The 21,631-nt window shown below is 46.8% G+C and overlaps 1 protein-coding gene across 1 annotated transcript in view; it reads left to right on the plus strand.

The window, feature by feature from the left end:
• The window catches only part of LOC149272680 (shootin-1-like), a 34,464-nt gene that overhangs the window by 9,664 nt on the left and 3,169 nt on the right, over positions 1 to 21,631 (plus strand). Inside the window, exons 2-14 of the mRNA XM_089506827.1 lie at positions 1,916 to 2,010; positions 6,336 to 6,480; positions 6,852 to 6,949; positions 7,174 to 7,255; positions 8,729 to 8,823; positions 9,037 to 9,183; positions 9,709 to 9,862; positions 10,645 to 10,747; positions 11,275 to 11,348; positions 13,940 to 14,043; positions 17,088 to 17,141; positions 17,865 to 17,985; positions 18,224 to 18,341. Coding sequence (XP_089362953.1) covers positions 1,916 to 2,010; positions 6,336 to 6,480; positions 6,852 to 6,949; positions 7,174 to 7,255; positions 8,729 to 8,823; positions 9,037 to 9,183; positions 9,709 to 9,862; positions 10,645 to 10,747; positions 11,275 to 11,348; positions 13,940 to 14,043; positions 17,088 to 17,141; positions 17,865 to 17,985; positions 18,224 to 18,341 — 1,390 coding nt within the window. The remainder of the gene's footprint in view (positions 1 to 1,915; positions 2,011 to 6,335; positions 6,481 to 6,851; positions 6,950 to 7,173; positions 7,256 to 8,728; positions 8,824 to 9,036; positions 9,184 to 9,708; positions 9,863 to 10,644; positions 10,748 to 11,274; positions 11,349 to 13,939; positions 14,044 to 17,087; positions 17,142 to 17,864; positions 17,986 to 18,223; positions 18,342 to 21,631) is intronic.

Genomic DNA, 21,631 nt, shown 5'->3' on the forward strand with positions numbered 1-21,631 from the left:
ATCCTTTTCAGGATCAATCATTTCAGATTTTTTCCCTTAAATAAATCTCTTTATCCGATCGTTTATATTCCAGGCTCGATAAACGAGGATTTCACTTCCGTGGCCTGTGGGTGTACGCAGTGCGCCGGCTATCATTCTCTGGGAATATTTTTTCCTCTGCTGTGATTATCGGAATTGTGTGTGATTTGTGGCAGAAAACGTAGAAAACACAATTTTTGCAAAAGCCAGAATTATTTATTAATATTATATTAATTTATTACTTTATATTATTATTTTTATGTCAAAAATAGAAATCCTCAGACTAAACTTGTTTCAATTTTATTTCTAACGTGTTTTCTGCTTTTACATTTGTGGTTTATTTTAAAGTAAATTTAGTTAAATGCCCGGCCACCTAATCCTCGGAGGCATTAACCCCGCAGGGGGTTCTGTCGGATATATTAAAACAAGTTTTTTTAGTTTATTTTTTCTGTTTCTTTAATTTACAAAAAAAATAATTTAAACTGTATTATATGTTATATAGTAACATGATTTACTGTATATACTATAGTAACATGACGGATATAATATAGTAACATGGAATATATAAGAAATCATAATGTGATATTACCATATCGTAACATGGAATACACATGATATTATAACATGGAATACACATGATATCGTAACATGACATATATTGTAGTAACATGGAATATATGCAATATAGTAACATGATATATATAGTATAGTAACATGGTATATATGCAATATAGTAACATGACATATATATACTATAGTAACATGGTATATATGCAATATAGTAACATGACATATATACTATAGTAACATGGAATAAACGCAATATAGTAACATGACATATATACTATAGTAACATGAAATATACTCAATATAGTAACATGACATATACTATAGTAACATGAAATATACTCAATATAGTAACATGACATATACTATAGTAACATGAAATATACTCAATATAGTAACATGACATATATACTATAGTAACATGAAATATACTCAATATAGTAACATGATATATATACTATAGTAAGATGAAATATACTCAATATAGTAACATGACATATATACTATAGTAACATGGAATATACTCAATATAGTAACATGATATATATACAATAGTAACATGGAATATACGCATTATAGTAACATGATATATATACTATAGTAACATGGAATATACTCAATATAGTAACATGACATATATACTATAGTAACATGGAATATACGCAATGTAGTAACATGACATATATACTATAGTAACATGGAATATACTCAATATAGTAACATGACATATATACTATAGTAACATGAAATATACTCAATAGAGTAACATGATATATATACTGTAGTAATATGACATATACGTAATATAGTAACATGACATATATACTGTAGTAACATGGAATATATGCAAAATAGTAACATGACATATATAATATAGTAACATGGAATATACTCAATATAGTAACATGACATATATACTATAGTAACATGGAATATACGCAACATAGTAACATGATATATATACTATAGTTACATGGAATATACGTAATATAGTAACAGGACATATATACTATAGTAACATGGAATATACGCAACATAGTAACATGATATATATATATATATATATATACTATAGTTACATGGAATATACGTAATATAGTAACAGGACATATATACTATAGTAACATGGAATATACTCAATATAGTAACATGACAAATATACTGTAGTAACATGGAATATACATGATATCATAACATGGAATATACACAATATCGTAACATGACATTCGTCCTTTGGCTCCTGTCCCTGCTGCGTTTATTGGGATTGTCGCGCATTAAGGGACACGAAACGCTCTGGAATTCTGACGCCCCTCTTTCTCTTCCTCTCTAGTTTCGCATAAAGTCATCGAAGAAGTCAGTTTCATGCAAAACAATCTGGAGATTGAGAAGACGTGTCGAGAGAGCGCTGAAGCTTTAGCCTCTAAGGTAATGAACGCTGCTTGGTGGCACGCGCCACAGTCTGGGCAAAATCTTCTCGCTGTCCGTGGCTGGAAAAAAAGGCGATGTATATAAATTTGGGGTTGTAGGGTAAATACACGTTTCCGGTGACCAGAGGTGGACCGGCATTTCTATTATGACTCCACCTGAATCATTTTAAGACCTGGGCCAGGCCCCAGTCCTCCTGCCCCATCTATCTGCCCCATGTATGTCAGCATCAAACAGAGTGCCTTGATGCGGAAGGGGTTTAAGTGTCCAAATGGATGTTAGACTTTTCCTTTCCGTGGTGTCGCTCCTGACACGTGGTGAGGAAGGTCCTGCAGGGTCTGCGTTATCGTCTCTGATGACCCCCCTGTCATTGATCACACGAACCACGGTCAGGTGTACAGAGCTACCTGCCTTGGATCACGGTGATCTTCTGCTGGTCCCGTCGGCGGACCTGGCTGGGGTCAGGAGAGCGTAAAACCGATGAATCCAGAACATAAATGATTCAAAATGCCCCTGCCTGTGTTTGTTTTAAACACTGGGTGAAATTTAAGTCAGAAAATACCGGGGGCGGGGGGAAATGGGGGCACTCCCCCTCTTGCCTTTCCCATCCCCCGACAGACACTCAAAGTGCCATATGGCTTGTCACATTATATATATATATATATATATAGATATATATAATGTATGTAAATTAAATGTTCAATGTGAAGACGGATGTAATAGGAGACAGTAACTTCGTAATATGTGTCATATGTATGTGTGTATAATATATATATATACATCTGTTGTGTGTATATGTGTGTATATAATATATATATACCTGTTGTGTATGTATGTGTGTATAATATATATATATATATCTCAAATAACAGATGAAATACTTATTTCATCTGTTATTTGATATTGACACCACTTGACTGATACAGCTACAACCTCTACTCTACATATAATATATATATATATATACCTGTTGTGTATGTGTTTGGTACGGTATATATATATATATTACATTGTTGTAAATATTGTATTATATCTTTTCATGTGATTACATTGTAGCAGAGAGTCATTTCTTCAGTGTTAAGTAGTGAGTGTACAGCCTGTATAACAGAGTAACTTTATTGTCCCCTCAAATATAACTCAACACTCAGCCATTAACCCCTCAAATATAACCCAACACACAGCAATTAATGTCTAACACCTCGGCAACAAAAGTGAGTTGTGTATGTGTGTATAAAATATATATATATATATATATATATATATATATATATATATATATATATATAAATACCTGTTGTGTGTATAATATATACATACACACCTGTTGTGTGTGTGTGTGTATATATATATATATATATATATATATATAATGTATATTTATACCTGTTGTGTATTTGTGTATATAACATATATATATATACCTGTTGTGTATGTGTGTATGTATATATATATAAAAATATCTCTATATATAATATATATATACCTGTTGTGTATTTGTGTGTATATAATATATATACCTGTTGTGTATGTGTGTGTATATAATATATATATATATATATATATATATAGATATATACCTGTTTTGTATGTGTGTGTATATAATATATCTATATACCTGTTATGTATGTGTGTGTGTGTATAATATATATACACCTGTTGTGTATGTGTGTGTATATTATATATATATATATATATATATATATATATATATATATATATATATATATATGAGACACAATGTCATTGGCTTGTTTTGTCGAGTGAAATATAGAACAGATCATTGTTTTATTTGTTTCAAACAAGGTCACAAACAGCACTTATAGAACTGCCCCAACCCTTAAAGGGTTAACCTTTAAATGGCAGCTCTAGGTTATTAGGAAACTATTTAGTTGCCCCCCATATCTGGCAGTCATGGGGTTAATGTCCTCATATCAACAGGTTCCCTGCAAAAGAGGGGAAAATATATGCTGTTTGGCAACAAAAGGAGCGCATTTGGTTTTTGTACAATTGGAAAGTGGGTGAGAGGCGTCGGGGGGCGAGAAGGTGGTGGCGGCGGCCCCCCGGCTCCCCCGCCGCTGATTACCAGACGCCTGATGAATTTACCAAGTCTGTAATTTCCTCTTCTCCGTCTCATCAGAGGCGTTATTATTAAAGAATGTTTTTATCCCAGTCTTACGGGTTTTTCTTGCGGTAAAATGCATCTGAGCCACTTCATCAGAAAATGGATTACTGCAATTACCAGGCCGATGTCATTAGCGATGCCGCGCACGCTCCCCGGCCCTGCCGGCCCCGCCAGAAAGGAAGCGCTCTCATTTCTCCGTGCATTAGCGAGTGTCTCGGTGTCATTATGTCTTTGTGTGGATCATGACAGCAATACTTTAGAATTCCGACAGACGAAACCACGTTCTTCCAATCCCTCTCAACCCTCCTCGCCCCTTCCGATCCCACCTCGCCCCTTCCGATCCCTCCTTGCCCCTTCCGATCCCTCCTTGCCCCTTCCGATCCCTCCTCGCCCCTTCCGATCCCTCCTCGCCCCTTCCGATCCCCCTTGCCCCTTCCGATCCCCCTTGCCCCTTCCGATCCCCCTTGCCCCTTCCTATCTCTCCCCTCTCCCCTTCCGATCCCTCCTCGCCCCTTCCGATACCCCCTCGCCCCTTCCGATCCCTCCTCGCCCCTTCCGATCCCTCCTCGCCCCTTCCGATCCCCCTCGCCCCTTCCTATCTCTCCTCGTACCTTCCTATCTCTCCTCGCCCCTTCCGATCCCTTCTCGCCCCTTCCGATCCCTCCTCGCCCCTTCCGATTCCTCCTCGCCCCTTCTGATCCCTCCTCGCCCCTTCCGATCCCCCTCGCTCTTCCGATCCCTCCTCGGATCCGCATGCGGTACATATAGAAACATATAGACATATATATATATATATATACATACATATATATATATATATATATATATATATATATATACATATATATACTGCGTGTGTGTATATATATTATTATTATTTTCCACTATATACAGCGCAGGCTTTCTCTCAAAGTTATGTTAAAGGATCATTTTTCACTCTGTGGCCCTGGCCGGGCCCCTTACACACAGACCCGCGGGAGATAAATCCCTCGTACAGGAACCTCTCTTAGTAGTCGTTACGGGGAGAAACTTGCCATATTTCTCAGAAGTCCCCAGGATCGTCTGATGGGGCATGGGGGCGGGGCTAGGGCCCATACAATACTTTGGGGGCGGAACCAGGGCCCAGATCCAACACTTTAGGGGCGGGACCAGGGCCCAGATTCAGTGCGTTAAGGGCGGGACCAGGGCCCAGACCCAGCACTTTGGGGCGGGTCGAGGGCAGGACTGTATGCTGAGCCTTTTACTGAGAAAGTCTTTTAACGTCCAAACCACTCAATTCCCTGAGTCGGGGGTGGATCCCGTTTCATAAATAACAGTTTTTATCTCACTAGATCCAGATTTTTTAGGATTTTTTGATCCCTTTGCAGGAATAACTGTAAATAAATAGCTTTTGGTTAAAATCCTCGTTGTGGTTCTTCCATCTCTTTTGATCCATTTGAGTTCTTGCTGGGGCTCTAACCCTCCCGTTCGCCGTCTCCCGGAATAGAGGCAGCAGCGATCCGGCGGCCTAATTAACCCGCCGGGAATGTTCCCTGCAGCCAGTGGGAGTAACAGAGGCTCCATTCATCACGGACCGACCTCGCAAGCCCATGCGCGACCGTTACAATGTCTACATCCAGTCCGCCGGCACAGGAGGCCAGGAGTTTGTCCTGTCCCCAGACAGACCTATAGCTATAGACCCCATATGGGGCAATTCTGGTGGGGTATGTGGGGTGTAAACCGGAGGACCTCCCAAAACTTCCCTCCGCTTAGAGCAGAGACCGAAGCGGAGGGTTTTATTTACACGTAAAAACCGTGAAAGTAACTTTTTAGGTGCCACACAGACTCCATTTTTTACCAGAGATTGCGCCCCGAAATCTTCTGCTGCTCTTCACCTCTGTGGTTCTGTGCCCGTTGGGTCGAGACGTCCCCTGCTGTCTCGAAATGAGACGGATCGATTTCTGGCTGCTGCCGAGCGTCGTCAGGGCCGTGTCTGTGGGCATGGACGGGGAGGGAGCAGCCCCTGGTCATTGTGGCCCCTCCGTATTACTCGGGTTTCGGGAGGGTAGAGCGTTCGCTGTTCATTGTCGTTTTTCTTTGTTTTGGACTCTGTGACATTTAAAGGCCGACAGACGGACAGACGGATGACTGTTCTTTGCAGACCAGAGATTTTTTTTTTATGCTCAATTTCTGTATTTTTTTTCTCTAAATTTCCTTGTTTTAGTTAAACAAAGAGAATAAGACCCTGAAGCGGATCAGCATGCTGTACGTGGCCAAGCTGGGCCCCGACGTCATCACCGAGGAGATCGACCTGGACGAGGACGATTCGGCTGTTTGCGCGTCGCTTCAGTGTCAGCGCAGGATTAAAGGTAGGGACGGGGTAAAAAGAGCTCAGGGCTGCCTGAGGGTGTTGGGAGTGACAGGAGGATCACTCGGGAGGGGTATGTACGGTGCGCGGCACCCCCCCCCCTGCTGGCCAGGCGCGTGGGCTAACAGGGCAATGAAGTGCCTTTTTGGCACATATTCCGGATGCCTGTGAGATCAGAGCGCTTCGGCATAAATAAATTCACGCAAACACGTTACATGCGACAGCAGCTGTCCAGAAGCGAGCCGTCATTCCGCTTTTGTCTCGGTTTTTAACCCTTTATGCCAGAGGCAAGTGACACGTGATCAGTATGTCGGAAATGCTCTGTCCCAACGTGTCCTAACCCCAAAAACATGCGCCATTCTGTCTCTGCAGAACTTCAAGAGCAAACACTGGCCGCCAATGAAGAAAAGCGAGTCCTGGAGAGCGAGCTGGAGAGCCTGCGCGCCAAACTGCTGGATCTCATAGAAGAGGTACGGTGGATGCCCCCCTTATAAAAAAAAAAAAACAGCCCCCCAATACCCCTCAATACATCCGCTTCCTAGTAGCTTAGCTCCCCCCACTCCCTCTGGCTGGCGTAGAAGGGTTGATGTAGGGGGGTTAATGAAGGCTTTGCCGTTTTATTTGTTTGAGGCTCGTTTTAATCTCTGTTGTTATCTGTATTTTATTATTATTTTTGGGGTCTTTTATTTTTCAGATAAACGTCACCCGAAAGCAGAACGTCTCCCTGAACAAGGAGGTTTCCGACCAGCGGAAGCTCCTGCAGAAACTGAACAGAGGTAACGTCGCGTGTGCGCTGCGTGTGCGCTGCGTAATACAGCAAAGCTTTGGATGCTATCAGGGCGTCACTGCTGAGAGCAAAGGATGGAAGGAAGTTTTATGTTTCTGAGAGGGTGGTAGGTAACAGCCTCCCGGCAGAGGTGGTAAAGGCTAGTACAGTGAAGGAATTTAAACATGCACAGGATAGACATATGGCTACCCTGAACACTGAGGTGTAATGCAAGCCATGGCCCGCCAGACTGCAACTCCCATTACCCTAAACGCAGAAGTTGTAGTTTGTTTTCGCGGTGTGTTTGCCTCCTGGGGCTTTTCCTTGTGATTTCATCATATAAATGAGTGAATTGATTGTGAAATGTTACACTTGGCGGTCCGGTAGTTGCCAGGAAAGGCCGAGGCCGTCATTGAATCCGTGTAATCAGCTGCCGGCACGCACACCTGCCCCCGTGCTCCTCGAGAGTTAAAGGGCTTCACCGAGCGTCGCCGCCAACTTGTTTGCCAACAAGAGACCTGAATTGCCGCTCCTGCTAATTGCCTCCCCTTTGATTGGCAATTAAACCCCATTGAAAACGAGGAGTCCATGAATATTAATGGGCGGCAGGATCAGCGCCGGCGGCTTAAACGCTTCCTGATGATAATGAGCGAGCAGCGCGGCTCGTTGGCAGGGAGAGGAGGGTCTGTTTACAGCGCGGGGTAAAGCAGTTCATCGCTTAATAGGATTAGAAACTTACGCTAATTGCACTACATTTACCCTAACGAGCGTCTGCATGCGCAGAACAACAAGCTTGGCTTGCCCCGGAGGAGGGCAACTACCTGATGACAATGCTCGTCGGAACAGAATAGATAGCTATATTGTTCCGTAGTGACCCCTGGCCAGGGGGCTTCTATAGGCCCGTGTCACCTAAACAGTGTTTACAATGTGAAAAGCAGTGGATCCAGCAGGGGTTACATACAAAAAGTGATTCTGGAACAAGGTTTTTAATGTTTTCTCTCATCGCCATAGCAACCGGCAGACCATTCATGCAAATTGTTAAAATAATTTTGATTGAAAAAGTTCCAATCTCAGTAGAACTGAATATTTCCATGCATTAGAAAGAACCCCAACGCTGGGCAATTCACACGCGGTGCGGGCCACGTAATCCGCATCATACAACAGCCCTTCCAGACGGGGAAATGGGCTGGGGTGAGAGGGGTTAATGATGGGGCTGGGGTGAGAGGGGTTAATGATGGGGTCAGACAGGTAGTTTCTCGTGATAGAATCGTTGGGCTTCCGGCCCCCACGCATGCATGTATGTCCTTAGGGAGGGGCCTCGCTGGACGGCGGTGCGTGTCCTTTTGTCAGATGCCGCATTGTTTTAGGTTATGCTGAGCGCTGCCTGTGCCGGTGGGACAGCTCTCCGTCGGGATGCCGGTGTCCCTGGCCGGTGTGCTCTAGCCGTCGGCAGACAGGTGGTGACCCCGGCTTTTCTTGGCAGTGTCGGTGATGGCCGTGGAAGAATACGAAGAGTTACAGAGCAGTCTGGAGATGGAGAAGGACCTGCGTGAGAAGGCTGAGTCGCTGGCCCACGAGGTAGGATCACTCATGTTTCTCCTGTGGGCTGCGCATGCACCGCTACCGACACGCAAACCATACACGTACCACGAAACAAGCTGCATACCAGGCTGCCACCTGTGAATTTCACCCTCTCGCCCGTTGTTGCCCATTCTGGATCCCTGGGGGTACGATGGGGGGTACGAGGGAAGCGCCTCGGGTCTCACCATCAACTTACTATGGTTTTTTTAGATGTACATCGAACAAAACAAATTAAAGCGACAGAGCCAGCTGCTCCTGCAGACCTGCGCGCCCGGAGAGCAACTCGCGCAGGCGCTACAGGAGAACGCGAAGCTAACGCAGTCGCTGGAGGAAGAAAGGATCCGCCATCAGCAGAAGGTGAGCCGGATCCCAGCGTCTGCCGTGCGGAGTACGTTTACTGATACCGAGTGTGAGGTACCGGCGCCCGCGCATGCGCGGAGGTCCCCCGCACGGTACGCGGAAGCCCGTCATATACGAGTCGTTGTTCATAAAGTATGAGGTGGATGATGTAGAACTGCAGTCATTTCACCCGATGATTTTCTGTTTACTAATTCCCTTAATGTTTCACGGTCGGCGACCAAATTAAACTCACTGGATTGAAGTTGCGTCGTGCCGTGTGCCGCGTATCCTGTGCCGCGTATCCTGTGCCGTGTGCCGCGTATTTTGTGCCGTGTGCCGCGTATCCTGTGCCGTGTGCGCCTATCCTGTGCCGCGTATCCTGTGCCGTGTGCCGCGTATCCTGTGCCGCGTATCCTGTGCTGCGTATCCTGTGCCGCGTGCCGCGTATCCTGTGCTGTGTGTTGCGTGCCGTTTGTCGCATGACACGTGCCATGTGCCATGTGCCGCGATCCGGAGCTCCGATTACTTCTGATGTCTCGGCAGATGTTGGCGTTGGAGGAGCAGCTGGAGGAGGACAGACTGCGGAAGGAGATCCGAAGCCTTAAGAAGCAGCTGGAGCTCCTTGAAGAAGAGAGAAAGGATCTGGAAACAAAGTGGTCGGCGTCCGAGTCCGCCGCCCGGGCGCTCAGACACACGGGTAGGAGCCCCCGCTGGGGGGGGTCTGTAAATACCCCGCCGTGACTGTTAAACCTGCGCATGCTCATCGCTAGCCGTGTAACGCTTACAATACTTCATGATGGGCCACGACTATGGGAGACTTTGGGTCGTTTTTGCCTCATTTGTTCCCCTGAGCGGTGGGCTGGGGGTGTTAGGCTCCCTCTATGGCATTGGCGTCTGTCGTTGATTCTTTGCACACTTTGCCCGTTGGATTTACCCCCGTTGGGGCTGTCTGACAGTAAAGGAGTGCAGCGAGGGGTTAAAAAGCAGCCGCTGATCTGCGAACCGTTTCAGCCTGACGCTGTCTGTAAAGATGGTGGATAAATCCCCCCGTACTCGGACGCCGTGGTGCGGTAAGACCCCGGAGCGCAGAGAGCCCTCTGCTTTCTGCCGTTAATGGCTGCGATCCTTGAATCCTTTTTAATAAAGTATTTCTGAAGACGCCATTATTACCCTCTCGGCAGGGCGGCTGTTAATGGGAGATCTTCCTTTTCATAGAAGTGCCGAACCTGATCAATATTTTGTTCATTAAGAGGTGAGGCGGCTCGTCGAGAGAGGCAGCTGTCGGGCGGGTAATTAGTGCCCGTTTGCCCCTCACCATCGCACCATTCAGCGTGTAGCAGGAGCCATCAGCAGCTCGTAATGATGTATTAGGTGAACTCGTCGGCATGTGAGTGGTGGGAGTTGTGGCACCAAGCGGCCGTTATCCGCCGAACATACGCGTCGCGGCTTTCCTAACGCTCCCTCGTTGTTTTCCTGCAGTGGACGAGCTCCAGAAACGGGTGCAGCAAGCAGAGAACCCGACTCCTCCGCCGCCACCACCACCCCCGCCTCCACCACCACCAACACCGCCCAACGCTATCCAGTAAGGATAACTAGCCCAGTGACACAGCAGAGAAAGAGTTAACGAGTAGTATTAATCAGCTTCTTACTAATGATCCCCGGCTGTCATCTCACGTGTGCATATAACATATATATATATATATATAGAACGTCACGCCACATACACGCGTGTTACAGTGTATATGTATGCCCCTTACGCCATACGTGTGCATACTATATATATATATATATATATATATATATATAGAACATACACGCCATGTACATGCTTGTTACAGTATATACATGTCAATGTTACGCCATACATGTGCATATTGTATAAACATTTCACACCATGTACACCCGTGTTACAGTATATACGTGTGCACGTTCAGCCATACGTGTGCATATTATATATATAGAACATTTCACACCATGTACATGTGTGTTACAGTATATACGTGTGCCCGTTACACTATACATATGTATGTGTATTTAGTTCTGCGTGTTATATGTGTGTGCACACGTCTGTACAGACCCCCCAATGTCCGCTCTGCTCTTCTCTTTCAGATCTTTCATCTCGATGATTCGGAAGAAGCCCAGCGTGAACGCAAAAAAGGAGGCTTCCCCCCAGCCAGGCTCCGGTAAGAACTACTGCAGACGGGGGCTGTTCCGTCTCATTACATGTTTTAGTATCAGGTATTCTGTCACCCCCCCCCCCCCTCGATGGAGGGTCTTTCTTTCTTGGAATGGGGGAGAGTCTGACAGAACCGTGCCGGGGGTTCCAGAGAGTCGGAGCGGGGCAGCGGATCCAGGGCAGGGGTGCAGACACTCGGGGTGCAGACTCTCCACGGGACGAGAGGAAATCGAGCGAAATAATTTCCTGGAAGGATTTATATAGGATTATATAGACCTTGGGTGGGAGAGGTCACTGGCTGCGGGTGGGAGGGGTCACTGGCTGCGGGTGGGAGGGGTCACTGGCTGCGGGTGGGAGGGGTCACTGGCTGCGGGTGGGAGGGGTCACTGGCTGCGGGTGGCATATTATGGGATACTTGTTGCTCCCCTTCGTGTGCAGACCCCTCCCTTTCATTCGATGATAAGCTCTCTTTATATGATGTGCCTTTTTATATTTGCTTTATATCGATGCGCCGGCCGGGGCTGCGACCCGAGGAACCCGGAATGCTCCGGACCGGTTCTGAGTGGCCGCTCGGATCGTTCTGCCGTTGAGGCCGCGTTTAGTAATTCCCATTTTTGTTCCGGATTCAGCTTTTTATTCTGTCGCAGGCGGGGGAGGGGTGTTAGCGCAATATTTTAAATGTTTATTTTAATTGAGCCTGAAAGCCCCGATTCTTCGCTTTTTAAACAATAGCGACGCGCTTGTTTTTTTTTTAGTGTTTTGTCCGTATTGTAAATGGAACATTTTCCCCGGGGGATGAATTGGTTCCCTGCGGAAATGGCGCTCATGCGCGGCGCGTTAAACATCAGGCGCCCATTATGGAGTCACTCACTTCAGACAATGCAGACGCATTAAATGCGGGAGCAGATTTGCTGCTGTGTTCGTTCTGCGCAGTCTGTGAGAAGCTGACTCTATTCTCTGCGCTTTTCAGCCTTTTATGTTATTGTCATTGTTATTATTTTTATTATTATTGTTATTATTGGGGGGGTTTATTGTTTGTCATTATTATCATTTTTTTAAGCATGGAGTATAAGTTAAAACCTGCACCCCGTGGAAGGCGCCCCTTCGCCCCCAGTGAGAACCTGCCCATTCAGCCCAAAAACCATGACAATGCACCCATTTCCCCCCAGCCCCCGACATTCTGCCCGTTCCATCCATCTCCGGGTAAGGGTCAGTTGGAGGGGGTGAGATGCCTGGGGGGGTATATCGGGGTTTTCGCCCCGCAGAACATTGGCTTTTGGGTTTTCCGTGCAGAGGGCAGCTGGCAGCTCCTTGCGTTTCATTCTTTACACGAGCCGTTTCAGACTCCACCGCTTAGGGGCCGCAGACTCAAAAAGAAACGTTCAGGAACTAAAAAAAATCAGCAAGAAGGGGCGAGTGGCGGGTACTGGAGCAGGACTCGGCTCCATCGCTCCCCACTGGATGTTTAGCAGTCATTGGCTGGCTGAGTGCGCTGGGAGTAGTAGCGCAGTAACAAAGCTTTCCCTGACTGGTACGTGTGCGGCCGGTGGGGTAGAGGTAGTTCCTGGAAGAACATGTATGACATGTAACATCAAGTGTATAGTAACGGGGCCGGGTCTCTAGCGCCCCCTGCTGCAGGCATACGTTTGCCATAGGCACTCTTCCATGTCACCTGCGTGGCGGGACGACCCGGGCGACAATAATGAGTCCATCTGTGCCGCAGGAGCCACGTTTCAGTCTAGACAGATGTTCCCAGGTTTGCCCCGTTCAGTTGGCTAATGATTCAGACCCCCCCCTTCAGTTGATTTCTGATTTGCCCCCCCCCGTTCGGTCGATTCCTGATCCCCCCGCTCAGTCGATTCCTGATTTGCCCCCCCCCCTTTCAGTCGATTCCTGATCCCCCCCGTTCAGTCGATTCCTGATTTGCCCCCCCGTTCAGTCGATTCCTGATTTGCCCCCCCCCGTTCAGTCGATTCCTGATTTGCCACCCCCTTTCAGTCGATTCCTGATTTGCCACCCCCTTTCAGTCGATTTCTGATTTGCCCCCCCCGTTCAGTCGATTCCTGATCCCCCCGTTCAGTCGATTCCTGATTTGCCACCCCCTTTCGTCGATTCCTGATTTGCCCCCCCCCGTTCAGTCGATTCCTGACTTGCCACCCCCTTTCAGTCGATTTCTGATTTGCCCCCCTTCAGTCTATTCCTGATTTGCCCCCCCCTGTTCAGTCGATTCCTGATCCCCCCGTTCAGTCGATTCCTGATTTGCCACCCCCGTTCAGTCGATTCCTGATTTGCCACCCCCTTTCAGTCGATTTCTGATTTGCCCCCCCCTTCAGTCTATTCCTGATTTGCCCCCCCGTTCAGTCGATTCCTGATTTGCCACCCCCTTTCAGTCGATTTCTGATTTGCCCCCCCCTTCAGTCTATTCCTGATTTGCCCCCCCCTTCAGTCGATTCCTGATTTGCCCCCCCCCCCGTTCAGTCGATTCCTGATCCCCCCCGTTCAGTCGATTCCCGATCCCTCGCCGTCACCCCCCCCCCCCGTTCAGTGGGTTCCTGATTTGCCCCGAGAGTAACTGCCCGCTGCCTTTCTCTGTTGCAGGCGGTCTGGGGGACGTTAAGCGACTGGCTGTCGAGGAGATGATGGATCGCATTAAGAAGGGAGTCCATCTGCGGCCGGTGCAGGCCAATCGCGTGAAGACCAAGGTCAGGAACCGGCTCTTACGCCGCGTGTCGCAGGCAGGGCTGTCGGGGCAGGTTCTTCTATCCCCTGGCATCTTCCATGATCGAGATGGAGGGGGAACGTGGGGCAGAACCCTGGCAGCCCCTGACCTCTCGCTGCCCTCAGTAATGAATATAATTGAGATATAGATATATAATAGATCCCATAAAAATAATAATAATAATATATCATATCTATATATAATATAACTATATAATAATATATCGTATATATAATAATAATGTATCGTATATCTAAATATAATAATAATATAACTATATAATAATATATCATATCTATATATAATATAACTATATAATAATATATCATATATCTAAATAATAATAATATAACTACATAATAATATATCATATAGCTAAATATAATAATATAACTATATAATAATAATAATATATCATATATCTAAATATAATATAACTATATAATAATAATAATATATCATATATATCTGATATTCCATATCCGCGGATCAGCGCGCACCACCGAAATCCTCACTCAGGGGAAGGTTCTTTTTGTGGCCCCTGAGGTTCCTGGAGGTCGTGATGGGCCCCGGCAGCAGGTGTAGGAGCCTCGTGTTGGTTTTGTGTTGGGATCGTATTAGAAATGATTAAGAGAAGTTTCCGGGCTCTCGATTAGTAAATAACAGAACGAATGCCACCTCTAATTAATCAAAATGGCGTCTGTACCCTGAAATATATCGAGGCCCCCCCCATAACAGGCGCCTACAGATCCCATAGGCTGCTCCCGGATAACGTTCCCATCGTTTAACGCCTGTTCTCTTATCAGCCGGAGGTCTCGGAAGACGCGCTGCCCCCTGCTGGAGGTGCAGGAGACGCCACAGTAAGGGGACTCTGCATGGTGCATGCTGCGTGTTTAACCATTGCAGCGCCAGCTGTGCTTTGTGTTCTAGCACTTGATAGGGTTAAACCGTCATCAATGTGTGGAGCGTCTGCATGAAATCCATCTGCCATCACCATTTAGCATGACGTGCAGTGCTGTACCCGGTGCTGTACCCGCTGCATTACACAGTAGATTTATTGTACTACGTAGTCTCCTTCTTTATGTTTCATTGACATCGGAGAGTTTCTGGGAAGTTCAGGGACACGTTTCGTCCACGTAGGCCGGGGAGGAGAGCCGCGCTCGGACATTCTACTCTCGCACTCTTTCATTGGCTGGCAGAGGCTCGCCGGTCTGTAAATGTCACGCGGCGGCTCTGCGCGCCCTTTTGTAGTTGTACATTGTGACGCGGTTTAGCGGATTCGCCCCCACAGCACTTTTCCCAAGCGCTTTCTCTAAGTGGCCAAATTCCACGAGAGAAGGGGAATAATTAGAGCGTTCGATCATCTGCTGGGTCCGCTAACAAAGGCGTCAGACCTGCGCGGGGAAGGACCCCTATGCTGTGACCGCTCGCAGAACAATCGCTGTATTTAGGAAACATGTCCTTGAATTCCCGACAATGATGTAATTTGCTATAAACTGCTTCAAGTGGGGAAGGCGACCCCGACGCTCTCGATGGCAGCCGCGGCGAGTGAAGAGGCTCTCAGCGCAGAGGACCCTCCTTTATGTGCGGACAAAAGACCCCGCGCTGTTCGGGAGCGCGAGGTGTGAACCATTTAGCCGACTTCTAGGTATTTTTCACTCTTCTCTTTCGCTTGTGAAAAGAATGCGAGCTTCTCGCGGGGGTCCGTTGGAGGCAGATGCGGCGGGTAGATGTGGGATGCCGCGTCGGTTCAGGGGGGTCCCCGTCGGGTCGGTGTGGGATGCCGCGTCCGTTCAGGGGGGGTCCCCGTCGGGTCGGTGCGGTGTGGGATGCCTGTTATTTACCCCCCCAGGGGGTAATCATGGTGCAGTAAACGTTGGACCCAGACCCCCGCCCCCCCTGGACGCGCTTCACTCCTTATAACTAACTCGGTCGTCATTATTAGTTCTTTGCCCCCGAGCCCTGCCTGGGGCATTTATTACGTAGCAGTTACTTTGAGGCACTGGGGGGATGAATTAGGAGTCATCTCCTCAACCTACTGGGCCAATTGGGGGACAGCTAGGGCTCTGTATCTGGGGAGGAATAAGGGCCCCTTCCATAGAGGGTTATCTAGCAGTCATTCTATTACAATCAGACCTGCATTCCGTCCTTTACAATCACTGATTTAGCTATACATTATACAGGGGCCGGCTCACTGATTTATCTATACATTATACAGGGGCCGGTCACTGATTTATCTATACATTATACAGGGCCCGGCTCACTGATTTATCTATACATTATACAGGGGCCGGCTTGCTGATTTATCTATGCATTATACATTGGGCCGGTCACTGATTTAACTATACATTATACAGGGCGCCGGTCACTGATTTATCTATACATTATACAGGGGCCCGGTCACTGATTTATCTATACATTATACATTGGGCCAGCTCGCTGATTTATCTATACATTATACAGGGGGCCGGTCACTGATTTATCTATACATTATACAGGGGGCCGGTCACTGATTTATCTATACATTATACAGGGGGCCGGTCACTGATTTATCTGTACATTATACAGGGGGCCGTCACTGATTTATCTATACATTATACAGGGGGCCGGTCACTGATTTATCTGTACATTATACAGGGGGCCGGTCACTGATTTATCTATACATTATACAGGGGGCCGGTCACTGATTTATCTATACATTATACAGGGCCCGGCTCGCTGATTTATCTATACATTATACAGGGCCCGGCTCGCTGATTTATCTATACATTATACAGGGGCCGGTCACTGATTTAACTATACATTATACAGGGGGCCGGTCACTGATTTATCTATACATTATACAGGGGGCCGGTCACTGATTTATCTATACATTATACAGGGGCCGGTCACTGATTTATCTATACATTTTACAGGGGCCGGTCACTGATTTATTTATACATTACACAGGGGCTGCCTCGCATGCGCTCATTTTCAGATCACCCGCTGACGGCACAGAGTCGTTTTATTGTTGCTTTTCTCTTTCAGGCGGAAGAAAATCCGGCGGCCAGCAGTGCTGTGCAGGAGCTCCGAGGAATCATGGTGAGTGCCGAGTATCTGGTCAGCACTGAGGCTGGATCTTCACAAAGAGTTAAACTGTAGTAATAGTGTTGCTGGGTCTGAATAATTGGGGTACAGCGGCTGCAGAAACCGGCAGCTTCCTCTGCCCAGATCCCTCGGTGCCGCTGAACCCAGCAGTAATGGCTGTGACTGGGGGCAGCTCAAAAGTGGGTGGGGCCCCGGAGCAAATTAAAAGTGGGTGGGGCCCCGGAGCAAATTAAAAGTGGGTGGGGCCCCTCTGAAATAAATATATAGACGCAGAACAGCTACGCGGCATTCGGCTGCTCAGTAGGATTCTTATATGTAGAAGTCTTTAGGTTTGTCTTGGAAGCTGAGGCATTGCATGTGTCCTTGTGCTGCTGCACTGATACACAGACGCACATACATACACGCATACTTGCACACGCACTGATATGCTTAACATGCGCAGCCACATGCATTCATACAGAAATATCCCACATAAATCGATCTCTGCTCCTGTGGCTGCCGATCCTGACAGGAACTCTAGAGACCGGCGGCTGCCTCTCTGACTGGCTGATCCTGTCACGTGACAGGAAGTTTCTGGGGCCCGCAGCACTGTGTTCATGCACTGGAATAAGTGGGACCCCCCAGGGGCCCTGAGGCAAATGCATTCACTCGCTCTTACTTTTTTTTTGTTGCCTCCGGGGTATTTGCCCCCGGGGGTATCCGGACGTCGCGTTGCAGACCTCCTTGAGCAGTTCCAGCGGGAATAGAGCATTGAAAGGGATCGGCGCGGCCTCCACCGAATCCGAGCTGGAAACCATTCTACGGCGCAGAAAAGTGACCTCAGAGCAAGACGCATCGAGTGAGTGGGGTGCGGAACGAGGGCGTGAGTGGGCTCCGGGTTAACCCTTTCACAAAGCCTACACACCAAGGGTGGAACCCAGCGTTATCTGCGATTAACCGCTGAAATATATAACGGCCCCCAAAATCCTGACTTCTAATCCTTCACTTTATGAAACGTCTGTCTCCCGCTGGCTGTTTTTTTCTCTTTCCTGGAAGGTGTAAAATATTGAAAAAACCCTATTTTTTATTCTTTTCAGGTCGGACGGGGGCTCTGACCACCCTGGAGTCCAAATCTATGCCAGTTCTGGGCTCCGCTGCAAATCCATCGCTCAGCCGGAACACCGAAGACGTCCCTCGCGCAGGTCCAGCGTCTCAGTGAGTAAAAAGATACTCGTTTCTTTATGAGACGATCTCTGAATAAGTAACAAAGATCGTGGCCACCGGGGGCCAGGTGCTGAATTGAGACTATGGGGTGGAAATACATTCTGAATCTCTAGAGATCCCGTCTCTTCCTTGCTGAGGCGGCTTTCAGCCATCTTGACAATCTTCCGTTCACTATTGGTTAAGTTCCAGCGCTGGCATGCGACTCTTGGCCCCCCGCGACTGTTAATGAAGCAATTCTATCTCTCGTTACAGTCGCTGCTGGAGTCTCCAGATATATAAAGGGAATCTCACTACATTTATATAGAAATCGTTAGGGCTTTAAGCTTTAACTCTTTCAGTGCTGGAGATCATACATTTTGGTGACAATCTTCTAAACAGCTCACTCTGCAGCATATATATTCATAGCTAGCCTGTTTGGGGTAAATGGTGCGTCACGCGATGTATTTGAAAATATACAGGAAAAACTTTCCATAAATGCCAAACGTGAAGGAAAAGCCCCCACTTACTATATTGTGCGAACGACGTGGCTGTTCATACATGTAGATCGCACACGTGGCCCATGTATGTGACTGTAAATAACACAAAAAGTGAATGTGAGGCGAGGGTTAAACTGCTGCGTGCGGCTCCCATCATTTAGCCCCAGGAGTCAGAAGCCCCCGGAGGGCATTAGGCAAAAACATTAAATAGGTGCAGGCATTGCAAGGGTTCTTTCTGAATCCCCCTATATTGCGTTACAATTTCTGCCTGCCTGTCTGTTCCTCTGCCTGCCTGCCTGCCTGCCTGTCTGTTTTCACTTCCCCTCTTTGCCGGCGTTGGAAAGTCCGGGTTTTTGTGCCGGAAGATGTTTTAGTTCTAGGAATACTTTTGTAGCGAGTGTGGGGGGGGCAGTAAATGGGGGTTGTAAGAATAACCCTTGCAATGCTGGCACCTTATTTTATTTTGTTCAATATAAATCCAGGCTTCCCCTGTGCTGTGTGAACTGCACTAATCTGTAAGTGTTTAATCTGGCAATGAAAGGGTTAATTTGTTAATCACATGGTGCGTTCATTGATTTTAGATGCAGATTTCAGGGATCTGTTCTGATCGTCTTAAAAAAAAAAAAAAAAAAAAAAAAATTGCCTCAAATGTAGGAGGCTACGATGCGGACCCCCTATGCCGGAGGATTCCCTTTCCCGAGTCATTGAATGGCGGACCTTCCGGTAATCAGCACCGGTAAAACCGGTGAGGGTTCAGGCGGCTCTTTGAATGGCGCCCATTGTCTCTCGCGCCCCCAAAAAGTGTGGATTTCAGAGGCGTGTTTGAAGAGAATTTGCTCTTCTTGGGACTTTCTAACCCGTTTCCGGGGACGCGCCTGAGAAGAGCAGAATATCGTGAAGACGTTTAATTACAGCTTTGGTTTCCGAGGGGCTGCGGAACGCGTCGGGCTTTGGCTGCGTTTCCAGGCGTTCCGCTCGACGCACCGTTCCTGGGTAACGCGTTTTCACGCACCGAGGAGATAAAAGCAGCGCTTGTGTTTATTGACGCTTCGCTCCCCCGCTTGCTGCATTTTGCTCTTTTTTTCATGTTTAAATGTTGAGATTTATTGAAAAATAAGGGCCCCCCCTCCCCCCACCAGGTGGACCGACAATTTATTACCATCCCAGAGATTGTAGCTCGGAGTGACATTTCTGCGGCCATCGACTGGTTAATAACAGATATTATTATTATTACAGATACTATTTAATATTTTCTAGTTATTTCCTTCGTATTAAATGACGGCAGACGCCTCATTCGCTGCGCCGGAAATCCTTAATTTGTTAATTTCACTAAATAAACTCGTTTTTTTCTGCTGGTTTGCAAGAAATTAGAACTTTCTTGTAATTTTGTGTTTCTCTGCAGTTATCTTTATTTTTCGGTACTCGGGGATTTCAGGTTAAAAACAGATAACCTTCGTGGAGACGCGCGGCAGCCGCGATCACCTTTTGTCTGCTTTTTGTTCTGCCGCAGAAAAAAGAAAACAAAGTGGAATTGCATTTTCCTCAAGAAAGGGAATAATTGGCTCGCCAAGGTCTGCGGGACGCGCCGAATTCTTTCTGCCGCAGTCACAGTTCTTAATGTGCAATAAAAGCGTCACAAATTGAATGACAACCTTAAAAAATACATAAAAAGAGATGCTTTGGGCTGATTTTATCCTTTAAGCTACAATCAAAAAAAAAGAAAACATCTAATTTGCTGCTTTGATCCAAAATTAAGATAAGAAACAGAAAACCCCCCAAATAACGAACCAAATGAACGCAATCCGGCGGCAGAAGAAACAAAACGAGCTTCGATACCGGAGGCGCACATCGTGTAAATGGACTCTAATGACGGGAATTTTAACCCTGATTCAGGGCAGGTGGTAATTATGGAAGACTCTACGTTACCACCTCGGAGCCGTAATGGGCTAATCGTTTAGTTTGGGGAACACGCAGGTTTTACAGCCACGCAGGGCTTGTTTAGTAAATTAGAGCTGAATTTTGCCGATCAGATATTATTTTTTGTTTAGATTTGCACGATGACCCATTGTACAGCGCTGCGGAGTATGACGGCGATATATAAATAACACATTGTACAGCGCTGCGGAGTATGACGGCGATATATAAATAATAACACACATTGTACAGCGCTGCGGAGTATGACGGCGATATATAAATAACACACATTGTACAGCGCTGCGGAGTATAACGGCGATATATAAATAATAATAACACATTGTACAGCGCTGCGGAGTATGCCGGCGATATATAAATAATAATAACACACATTGTACAGCGCTGCGGAGTATGACGGCGATATATAAATAATAATAATATGTTGTACAGCGCTGAGGAGTATGACGGCGATATATAAATAATAATAACACATTGTACAGCGCTGCGGAGTATGCCGGCGATATATAAATAATAATATCACACATTGTACAGCGCTGGGGGTAATGGGGTAATTTGGTATGTTCTGCGGGGGAAGGGGTAATTTGGTATGTTTTGCGGGGGATGGGGGACGGAGCTTGGGTGATTTGGTATGTTCTGCCCGCAATCCCCCGGCCTGCCCCACAAACTCAAGTGTCGCCCCAAGAAGAAAGCGCAGGTGGCCCTCAGTAATTCTATTATTATATTACGGGGGGCGCAGCGTTCCCGAGGCCCCCGAGTCTTTCGGGATCTTCAGCTTCCGGGGCGGAATGAGCCCCTCGGAGGGTCCGGCTTTATCTGCTGATTTTATACAATTAAAGGATTTTGTTTCCTTCCCTCGGCTGTAATCTCAGT

This window comes from Sceloporus occidentalis, unplaced genomic scaffold, assembly GCF_023333645.1.
Source record: "Sceloporus occidentalis isolate IW3139 unplaced genomic scaffold, rSceOcc1.0.p SCAF_426, whole genome shotgun sequence".
Lineage (NCBI taxonomy): Eukaryota > Metazoa > Chordata > Lepidosauria > Squamata > Phrynosomatidae > Sceloporus > Sceloporus occidentalis.